Source organism: Dendrobium catenatum, unplaced genomic scaffold (assembly GCF_001605985.2).
Source record: "Dendrobium catenatum unplaced genomic scaffold, ASM160598v2 fragScaff_scaffold_403, whole genome shotgun sequence".
Classification (NCBI taxonomy): domain Eukaryota; kingdom Viridiplantae; phylum Streptophyta; class Magnoliopsida; order Asparagales; family Orchidaceae; genus Dendrobium; species Dendrobium catenatum.
In genome coordinates, this window is record NW_021318865.1 from 201,917 (window position 1) to 212,911 (window position 10,995).

The 10,995-nt window shown below is 36.7% G+C and overlaps 2 protein-coding genes across 3 annotated transcripts; one reads left to right on the forward strand and one right to left on the reverse strand.

The window, feature by feature from the left end:
• Window positions 1-923: 923 nt before the first annotated feature.
• On the forward strand, window positions 924-8,224 carry LOC110103061 (WAT1-related protein At5g07050). The gene is made up of 6 exons (XM_020831606.2): window positions 924-1,105; window positions 1,174-1,353; window positions 1,529-1,778; window positions 2,600-2,758; window positions 2,963-3,114; window positions 8,062-8,224. Exons 1-6 carry the CDS (start codon window positions 924-926, stop codon window positions 8,222-8,224), a joined length of 1,086 nt encoding a protein of 361 aa, XP_020687265.1.
• Window positions 8,225-8,482: 258 nt separating this feature from the next.
• On the reverse strand, window positions 8,483-10,995 carry LOC110103062 (probable cinnamyl alcohol dehydrogenase 1). Of its 2 annotated transcripts, none has more exons than XM_020831608.2 (7): window positions 10,803-10,995; window positions 10,491-10,592; window positions 10,176-10,289; window positions 9,780-10,010; window positions 9,394-9,679; window positions 9,140-9,290; window positions 8,483-8,896 (listed from the first exon to the last, which is right to left on the reverse strand). In XM_020831608.2, exons 2-7 carry the CDS (start codon window positions 10,577-10,579, stop codon window positions 8,700-8,702), a joined length of 1,068 nt encoding a protein of 355 aa, XP_020687267.1. In that variant the 5' UTR covers window positions 10,580-10,592; window positions 10,803-10,995; the 3' UTR covers window positions 8,483-8,699. The 2 variants fall into 2 exon arrangements, with proteins under 2 accessions (XP_020687267.1, XP_020687266.1); XM_020831607.2 differs by having other exon boundaries at window positions 10,491-10,609; window positions 10,803-10,994.

The following is a 10,995-nucleotide window of genomic DNA, read 5'->3' on the forward strand; positions in this document are numbered from 1 at the left end:
CCACATCAGGATTCTTGGTGGGTTCAAGAATCATTGACGAGTTGGTGCAGAGTTTAAATAGTTTTTTGAGTTTCTGAGGCAAGGCGGAGGCAGCCGTGTGCATGAGTGCACAAGAAGCGGTCACTTGACTCAGGATTAAACGGGTGCCTTATGTGAAGTCGCAGGACGGAGTGCGCAAGGGTGCCCGGGGAAGACGAGCTAGCTGGAGGGTGCTCGGTGTGAGAACATGGGCGTGCCGCGTGGGAGCTAGCGTTGCTTAAGACTTTTCTTTGTTCTTTATTGTAAAATCTTGAACAAGGTAAAGATTATTATAGGACTTGGTTCCGTTTTAGATTAATTTGCTTTACAAGACACTACACAAATGTTCAATACGTATATATAGATGCTATAGGTTGATGTAAAGATTGAGAAAAATGGAATAAAGCTTCAGAATATTTTCCTCCCATCTCCCTCTCTCTCATCCATGATCTAGAAGATCCATCTTCTTTCTCAACCAAGAATCTTAACCATAAGATTTCTGGTAACGGAATGTCATTCTGAAAAATGTTTAACTGAGGATAACGTCACAATGTGCTTTTAATTGATCCCTAGAAGCACACTTTAAAGGAATATAAAATATATTCAGCTGGCATCCACAACTAATGGAATTTTACTCAAGATAAGCATTTTCGCTTAAAGCCACTTGGGGCCTTGCCAAATATGAAGAAGAAGGATTTGGACAGCCAATGCTCCCATGAATCAAACTCCAATAACTTAATCACAACATGCCAAAAACTTACTAAGCATAGAATGACTAAGGTCTCCTCAAAAACACCGAAAAGACTAAAGAGAATATAAGAAAATTGTTTCTTTAACGGCTTTCCTCTCTATAAATACCTTAACTGAGATGATGAAGGGTGTGTGAGTTCATTTAGTTTGAAGAGATGAGCTTCCTCGAGACTTACTGTCCATACTTCTGTATGATTCTGTGCCAGTTGGCTTATGGTGTCATGAACATTCTTACAAAGATTGCCATGCAACAGGGGCTCAGCCACCATGTGTTTGTCGCATATCGCCATCTCCTCGCCTCGGCCATATCCGTTCCTGTTGCTTATGTTCTTGAAAGGTTATTTTGTATCCCGTCGTCAGAAATATATAGAATGATCAAAGCTTTACCTATTTTTATGGTTTCAGGAAGCAAAGACGGCCTCTTTCATTATTGATCCTTGTGAAGATATTCTTTCTTGCGCTAGTCGGGATTACAATACAACAAAATATATTCTTTGCTGGACTTGCACATACTTCTCCAACAGTGTCTGGTGCTTTGAGCAGTGTAATTCCAGCTTTCACTTTCATCCTGGCAGTGCTACTAAGGTCTGTATGTAGGGAAGTATAAATCATAGTTTAATTTTTTCATGCAGAAAGATGTTTTTTCCAAATTGCAGAGTTATATGTTCTGATAAAGATGTAAAAATTAAAAATAACAGACAGTGAGGGAGTAAAAATAAAAAATGGATTGTTATTTATAGTTCTATGTTCTTCATTGCAGAATGGAGAAAGTGAGGATTACAAGTGCAAAGGGGAGGGTTAAAATCTTGGGGACATTGGTGTGTGTAAGTGGAGCTTTGGTATTCACCTTTTGGAAAGGGCATCTGTTGAAGGGTTTTGTTAGGAGGCCCTTGATTGCAATCCGTGGTAGCCATTTTGACAATTGGGAGGCGGTTAATGAGGATTGGGTCAAAGGTTCACTTGTAATCCTGACCAGCCAAATTATCTACTGTGCTTGGATTGTTTTTCAGGTAAGAAATCAAATAGTTCAGGGTTTCTTACTTTTATTTGCAGCTTGCATCCTTTTAGAAGATGATTTACTGCGAAAAAAGCCAACTAAGTATGATAGACAATTTTTTTGTGCTCATGCTTCTCAAATCTTTATTTCATGAAAGAAATTACTAGAGCCAACTTACTCACCTGAAAATGATATTTTTGTGTGAAATTTGATAATTTCAATCAATCGAGTAGTACTATTGCCTCGAATTTGAATTCCATCAGTCAAGCTCACTTAGGGGTTGCAGGAGGTCTTCTCCCTGCTTGGGTTCGGGTGTTTTGCAAACTTTTTTTTTTTTTTTCGTACAATCATTTAGTGTTATAGCACTATGTACTCAGGCTATGACCCTGTATAGTTTGCTTGAACATAGATAGAGTGGAGTGTTGCAGCACTTCAGAGACTGGCACTGTGGCACTATCAAGTAGATTGAAGATAGAGAGTTCAACACTATGTCACTATGTGGCCGGTTGGGCAGTTTTCTTTTTGATTTTTCATAAAGAGTTGTGTTCCTTGATAATTTAAATGGATTTCTCTTTGTTTGTTCATGTATGAGAATGATGCAAGAGTGAAGATAGACAATGAGAGAGAAGTGAGATATGTACTATTTCTCCCAATTTTCATAATGGATATCACTTGGAGTAGTGTGGCTCCGTAGTTTTTTTTTTTCTTTAGGTTTCGGGTTCTTCTGTTCTTTCTTTCTGCTGCCATTTTATATTTCATATTTATTTCGCTGAGTAGTTTTACTTCCCCAACAGATACTGATGTGAGAGATTTGTATATGGCCTAATACTGCAGGGGTTAATTTTTGAGGAATACCCAGCAAGATTGTCATTGAACGCCTTGATTTGCTGCTTTACAAGCTTGCAATCTTCAGTGGAGGCTCTCATATTTGAAAAAAACAAATCTTCTTGGCAACTGGGTTGGAACATACAACTCGTCGCTGTTGTCTACACTGTAATACTTTTAATAGACTCTATTGCGTCTCTGAAATTTTCTTCTCACCATCCTGCAACATGATGTGCTTATTTATTCTATCAAAGCCTGCTAAAATGTATTTAATTTTTCAAATCAAATTTTATTTGGATAATATATTGAAAAATAGCTAATTTAGATTATTATATTGATGAATGAAACATATCATGATTATGCTTTTTGCAGGGGATTGCAATATCTTTCCTAGCTTATAACCTCCAAGCATATTGCATAAATGAGAAGGGACCTCTCTTTTCCGCCATTTTCTTCCCTCTGCTCCTTGTCACCACGGCCGTCTCTTCAGTAATACTTTATGCCGAAAGACTACATTTGGGAAGGTCAGCGAGTAAAATAGTTGAATTCTTCTTCTTCTTCTTCTTTTTTTCTGATCCATCCATGCATGGGAATCATTAAGAACTGTTTAAAGAAGTTATTTTTATTGACCAATACTTCTGAAACAATAAGGTGAACATTACTAGATAATTATAAACATTTGAAAAGGTGATTAATCTTTTGAGGGAAGGAATAACCGGATGCCTTTCCAAGTAATCTTAGCACCCAATATTCATAGCTAGCCATCCTTCAACACTAATCAACTTTTTTTATTTTAGGACAATCATCAGTGCCGTTAAATATATTACTTTCACTGCAGCATATTTCCATCGAGCAAACCATCATGCACTTGGGAATAATTTTTCTACAAATAAAGTTGAACCATCGTAAATATGTCTTATGGGGAGAAATTATTTTTGTGCAGAGGTCGGACGCAAAATACCGTTCGGAGACCAATCAGAATGTGCCACATCTGCGTACCGAGCGAATGGGTGATGTGGCGCATTCTGGTTGATATCCGAACAACGTTTGGTATCCGCACAGAATAATTAATCCTTATTATGAGGAAAGTTTTTATCAGCGTTATAAGATCAAATTACAGCTTCGTTTAAGATAGTTTTCTTATTGCTTCTTAAAGCAGTTTTTAATACAAAAATTATTCTTTAAGAAGCATTAAGAAAGCGGTCCCAAATAAAGCCTAATTTATTAATCTTTATTCAAAAATTTAATATATATATATATAAGCCATGATATGAGACAAAAACACAAGCCACGTAACTTGTCTATGAAGTGTGTGATGTGACAGACGGGTCATTATCTTTTTAGGTTAACAAGAGATAATTATAATTCCTTCAGGCTGATAGGTTGTTTGTGGGTCATAATTTAGCCATAATTTGGTAGAACTTGGTTGTGTAGTGTGTTTATAGGTCGTATGTTAGTGTGGTGAGATGGCATGCATAGACTAACTATCCCTAGTGATAATTCAGTCATTAGTCACTAAGGATCAACATCTTAACAAGTGCTAATCTTGTCAATTCAATTTTGGCTGAAATCCAATATATGTACACATTTATTTATTTTTAATATACATACATAATTATGAATAGATTAATGAATTATTCTTTGTTCATAACAAAAACTTTGGGCTAAATTAAGCTCGAATTTTTAGTGAGACCTATATCAAACACCATTGAAGGTATCCAGAGAATTACATGCAAGCTTAGTCATTAAGTTATAATTTTGAATATTTTCATACCTTTTAAAACATATATATGTTGTCCACCTTGATGTGTTGGTTAGGAGCTTAGGCTATCAACCAAGAAGTTTTGGATTTAAAATTTGTATATGTCATGTGTGTATTTTTTGCATTAATGCACTAAAAAATCATTAAAAAAAAAACATATATATATTTGCAAGATCAATTTCATTCTTTTATAATAATAAAAAAAAACTTGCTATCAATATTTTTCATAATAAATAATCAATCTCGTAGATATGTGTTCCTACTCAGACTCCACCAAAATTTTGTGATGGAGGCACAAATTAAAATATTCAAATATTTTCTCAAATCCTTTCATTAATACTTGGGGCTGTAATTTATTTCCATATAAAATCAGAACTATAAGAGGACATGTGTCCCTCAAGAGGGCCACCCATGTCCATCACCATCATATATGACATAGAGAGCATGATGTGAAACCAGGAATTTTTTTATAAGATTAATAAAAACTTGTTAAGCAATGATAAAATTTAATCTTAATGTTTCATCCAAATAAGATTCAACGAAATTCTTAAGGAGTAAACTATGATTAGGCATTCAATTACAACTCAAGTGACGGGATCTTTAAAACAACAATACAAAGATTAGTTCAACTAGAATCCACCGATTAACAAAGCAATCATCTCACCTTGAAGTCCACAATCACTCGTCTATTTCTAAGGTTGGCGGGAGAAGAAGAACGACACAATGATGGAGATCACCACTAGGTAGAGGGTGCAGACGATCCGTAGCGATGGTGAGGGAACCGATGGCGAAGATGGTGGTCGATGGCTTACTATGGTCCAACATCCGGATGGTAGGTGCTCTTCAACTGACCTCGCTAATTGGTATGAGATGCGGTTGATGTATCCTTCTATTGTAATATCCCAACCTGGATAGGGATCAAAGAAGGGCGATCGCAAGATGTCGGTTCTTCCGTTGGAATCCTCTTCGAATCCGTGATCAACTTTCGGATCCACCATTCATGCTCGCATTGAAGGAGGGAAGGCGGGAGAGAGGACGAAGGGAAGTGGGAGGTGGCGGTTTGAGAAGGGAGGGCTTATCCGTGAGCTAAGAGGAGCGGAAGGATGTGGGCTAGGAAGAGGGAGGGAAGAAATCTGAAATTAATTTCAGATTTCCAAAATTTTTAGGGGATTAATTTCAATTTCAGAATTTTGAATTTGAAATTAGGCTAGGAGGGAAAGACATTAATGAGGTATTAAGGGGGGATTACGTGGTAATTGGAGAGAGAAAGAAAGGTGGAAGGGGGCCGGCCATATGGGGGAGGAGAGAGAGGGGTTTGGAATTAAGTGTATAGGGACCACATGGGGTTAATTAATTCTATTCAAATCTGAAATTTTATTTCAGAATTGATTGAATTTGAAATAACTCCCAAATTAGAATTAGAATGAGAGGGAAAATAGTTTGAATTTCAAATAGGTTGTAACTCCTTTAAATATCTTTCTTAAATAGACAAAGCCTAATTAGGAAATCAAATTAAGGAGGAGAATTTGAAATTTGAAAAGGGGAATGGCCAAGATGGGGGGCGGCGGCAAGGAGAGGGCCACGGGTGGGGCTTGGACCCGGCGGCGGGCGGTCGGAAGTTGGGAGGGCCGCCGGTGGTTGGACCGGCCAAGGGAGGCCGACGGTGGAACGGGTGCGGTGGGAAATTTTGGGAAGGAGGGAATTTTCGGCTAAGTGGGGGAAGAAGGATTTGATGTAGGAAAAAGAGATTTATCAAACCGCAAACCTTGATCACCACTTTCACAAGAACTCACAAAGAGATCCACAATATTATCTCCTCAAGAACTCACAAAGAGATCTAGGAAAAACTCACGAACTCACAAAGAGATCTCAATGGAAAGAAATTTTCATTCATCAATAATCCCAAATACAATGACTATGCCTCCATATATAGGCCTTCTAAAACAAAACAATAAAGACGAAATTGCCCTCGGGCTAAAACATACAACGACTCCCTCGTAGGGGTACCAATGGAAAAACATAAAATATAAATAACATGAATAAAATAAAACATCATAAATAAAGACTATGAATCATAGCCGTCGCTCGACGACTCCTCCGATGGTAAGTGTGTCGAAATCTACTACGGATGTCCTCATCAGAGCACTCCCTATAGCTTCCTCACCGAATTATCATTTACATTTCTTCTTTCTATATCTGAGTAAACAAAATGGTTTATTATTATTATTATTGTTTTACTTTGGACAATAGTAATCATAAACACATACATTTAAATGAATGGCCTGGAATTCAAGATCTTTTGGTTGAAAGCTTAAACTCCCAACTTACATACTAAGGTGGGCTGCCATTCTACTTTTCATCTATGGAGTTTGGACCATTTTATGAGATAGAGATCACTGGAAAATATAGTTGAGTAAATTAGCTCGCTATTAAAATAACAAAACAAGACTTGTAAGAATGAAGTATATAAATCCCTGGAGAAACGTAATGATTGAAAAGGGCTACCTGTAAGAGTGGAGTATATAAATATATGTAGAAGGGAAATGAGAAAAAAAGCAACCGATAGGGATGGGCTCAGACCGCAAAACTGCAAAGGGAAGAAGGCTATCCATCCATAGCTGGACGATTAAGTGTAGCAATCATATGTGTAGTCTTTTAGGGCATCTCCAACCGAAAATCCCATTTTTCACTCCAAAATGCAGTGAAACTCAAAAATGCCGTGAATCATCTCCAATCGAACTCCATTATGCAGGCATCTGTGAAGGTAACGGTCTTTCTCCTCTTTGGCACATTTCTTCGGTAAATTTGTTTGAGACAGAAAAATGTTGTTGTTGGTGAACAGTGCAATGCCAATATTGACGTCAAATTGTTCACCCGCAAGCAAATAGTGTAAGATTTGATGTTCGGCTAGAGCGAACGAACGACGTCATAGACATATTTGACATTTGGTTGGAGATGCTCTTAATTGACATGCAACACAACCAGGTTGAGGAGTCTATATCATCCACCATAACCCAAAAACAAAAAGAAGTAAAGCATAGTGTCACAATAAAAGAATAACATATATATTGCATTACACAAAGATAGAGTCCTCAAAGAAGAAATGTGACCAGTTTGAGGCAATCAATTATGAATAAGATGGGAGGCTAACCCAAAAGTTGTTGAAAATGAACCTGCGCATGGTATGGAGTGATCAATAGTGAGAGGATGAGTAGCTTTGTAGAATGATAAGAAATTATTCATCTAGCTTGGAATGCACAAAATTTTGTCAGTTTTGGTCATGATGAGATTATTAGGCTGATTGTTTAAGTCTGTGAGTTTAATGGAAAGTGATTGGGCTACCTTTCAATTTTTCTATAGGAGAGAGCTCATGGAATTGAAGTCTCTAATTTGCTATAATCTACCAATTCTTTTTGTCCACATGAAGGTGTGCTATATTTGATAAAAATTTACAAAAGCCTCTCTTTTGTCAAGTTTCAATTAAAAATTAAATGTTCATTAAGTTTTATTTTAACACTAAAATTTTTACTTTCTTTATGGAACTAATTATTTAATTTTTAACAAATGTATCGAAGTTCTTCAACATTATGGGAAATAATTTATTCTCAACTCATACAAATTTTAAAATCTATACAACATATTTTTTTCCTTCATTTATAAGAAGAGCTCAACCTTTCATTTTTTCTTATTATTCTTTTTTTTTTTGCAGTGCGATTGGGGCTATTATCATAATCATAGGCCTTTACTTTGTACTATGGGGTAAAACTGAAGATGACGTAGATAAAAGGAAGAAAGAAAATACATATTCAGCAAAGGAGATACAGGCAACAACTCAAAATTCTACATCAAGCAATTGTGTCAATCATGTTTAGTAGTTTAAAAATTCATATTAAAGAACAAAAAAGATGGATTGTAGAATAACCTTATCTTTGTTAAATCCATTATGATGTAAGAATTTTTGTAGAACATATTAAAGGGAATCACAACATCTTCATTTATGAACATATATTTTTCTTTATTTTATACTATGAAGGCAATTTGAATAAGAGTTACACTAGCTATATGTGTTAATATACCTCCTTTTCTGTGTCAATCATGTAATTATATATTTGCATTCTTTAACATGTGGATAGATGAAAAAACAATTATTCCTCTCCATAATAAAAATAGTATATGATATCAGATTATGCAAAACACAAGAAATAAATCTCACATTATTTATGCGAGCAAGGAAATACATAACTTTAGTTTACTCTGAACTCAGAGGAACAGAACATGCTGAAATAATACAGCCAAACTACTAACAGCTCCATCAGAACCTCTGAAAATTTTTACTGCCTCTTCAACTTATTTGAGAGAATTCTCAATATCAATCACAAAGCGATACTTGACATCCTTGTTCACAAGCCTGTCGAGGGCTTCATTTATATCTTGTATTTGAATCGTTTCAATCTGTGGGTATATCTTATTCGCTGCACAAAAGTCTATCATCTCTTGAATGTCCTTGGTACCTCCTACAGCACTCGCAGCTATTGCCTTAGAACCTGCCATAATCATCGTCAGAAAAGGCAATGAAGAAAGAATTGGTCAAGTTGGAGTAAAATTATTAGGTCCGGTCACCTAACAGGGAGATACATCCGGATTTCTCTCTGACTACAGTCAAACCACAATTACTGTAGTAGCTACGCTTTGACTGTGCTTTTACTGTGGACAGAGAAATCCGGATGATTCTCTCTATCCGGTGTCCTCACCTAATAATTTGCCCGAGTTGGAGAGGAGATCGGTACCATGAATAAGGTCTATAGATTGCAGTTTAACTTCACCAATAGCGCCGACAATGACAAGAACTCCATGTGGCTTCAGAATTGAAACATAAGCATCAACTGGGTGTTTCCCAGAAGCAGTATCAATAATGAAGTCCAGAGATTTAGTAAGTGACTGCAACAAATGGGCATGTATTTGCAGCAGCACTTGATTAGAATCAAATTATTCATAAAGCAATAACTATTTTACGTGAATTTAGGTTCATAAGCTATATTACCTGCATTTGTTGCTTGTCTGATGAGATGACAAATTTGTCTGCTCCAAGAATTTGGAGGGCTTCCTCTTGCTTTGAAGCACTTGTGCTGAAGACTGTTACATTTAGTCCAAAAGATTTAGCAAATTTGACAGCCATATGGCCCAGGCCACCGAGCCCAATGACTCCTAGAGATTTTCCAGGCTGGTTCATGTTGTAGCGTTTCATTGGACTGTATACGGTGATTCCTGCGCACAAAAGTGGTGCTGCCATTGCTGGTGGGTAGCCTTCAGGTATCAAGAAGCAGTACCTGCAACCAAGAAGCCAGTAGGGCTGAGAACTTGATCGTTTTTTAACCAAGAAAAACTATATAATAGTATCAGTTTAAATTGAGCTTCAGTAGCAATTACCTTTGGTGGACAACAATGTAGCTGGAATAACCTCCTTTTGTGAATGTGCCATCTATATCAATGGAGTTGAAAGTCCGAGTTGCGCCTTTTGCACAGTGATGCTCTGTATAAGCATTACAATATTCACATTCTCTGCAAGAATTAATATATGTTCCAACACCAACAAGATCACCAGCCTTGAAACATGTAACACTAGCACCAGCTTCAGTGATAACGCCAACAATCTCATGCCTGAAATGTAAAGCAAAATCACAAGTTAATTCATTTGCCACATGTAGTACTTAGTAATAGATTATTTAGATGTTACACAGTTTCTTCATTTTACGTGGTTCTATATATATTTGTCTAAGGATATCAATCCATTTTGTAGGTTTATGCGTCCACAGATGAACTTACCCAGGCACAAGAGGATAGTTGGAATCATGAAGTTGGTTCCTTGTCCAGATAACATCGGCATAACACACACCACAATGTGTTATCTTTATAAAAACATCATCATTTCCAAGGGACCTGCATATATCAATACATCATTAGTGGAATTTTACATAGAAATTGTATTCTGCTCTGAAGAAATAAGGTATCAGCAAACGATTTGTTATATTCGAACGATTCAGATCAATCAAATCTTTGTTTTTTACATGTTGAAGTTAGCAAAAGGGATTTCAGCGGCTGAATAATTTCATGAACGGGAAAAGAAAATAAATCTCAAACCTTCTATTGAATTTGTAGGGTGACAGAACTCCAGATGCGTCTCTCGCTGCCCAACCAATACAATCCCCTTTCTCCCCTTCGCCAGCCATGGCAGAATCTTGGCTATCCAATAGAAGAAGCTAACCATGTTCAGAATAACATCACAAACTATATCAGAATCCAATTGAATAACTGCAGTTTTACAGAAGTTATAAAAAGCAGAATTTTGAGCTAGTTTTCGAAACCAACTTTAGACGCAGAAAATATTGGATATTTCAAAGCGGAATTCGAAGAAAAGAAAGCCGTTATTCGGAAAAGAATGAATTCTCTTACCAGAGGAAAAATCTTTTCTATCTCTTCAGAAAACAAGCAGTACTCTTCGATTTATTTATAACCTCTCTCTCTCTCAGACTTTACACTGGAGTCTGAAAGAGATCTCGAAAACGAGAAGGAGACTTCAATTGCTTACGCACTCACAGTTGTAATGCCAAGGAGCATAAGGGCCCAGGACGGCATTGTTCTGAAC

Coding starts and splice junctions, on each gene's coding strand:
- LOC110103061 (XM_020831606.2), top strand. CDS start 924: ATGAGCTTCCTCGAGACTTACTGTCCATACTTCTGTATGATTCTGTGC. Junction 2,759..2,962: donor TCGTCGCTGTTGTCTACACT/GTAATACTTTTA, acceptor TGCTTTTTGCAG/GGGATTGCAATATCTTTCCT. Junction 3,115..8,061: donor GAAAGACTACATTTGGGAAG/GTCAGCGAGTAA, acceptor TTTTTTTTGCAG/TGCGATTGGGGCTATTATCA.
- LOC110103062 (XM_020831608.2), bottom strand. CDS start 10,579: ATGGCTGGCGAAGGGGAGAAAGGGGATTGTATTGGTTGGGCAGCGAGA. Junction 10,011..10,175: donor AACTATCCTCTTGTGCCTGG/GTAAGTTCATCT, acceptor TTTACATTTCAG/GCATGAGATTGTTGGCGTTA. Junction 8,897..9,139: donor ATCTATAGACCTTATTCATG/GTACCGATCTCC, acceptor TGATTATGGCAG/GTTCTAAGGCAATAGCTGCG.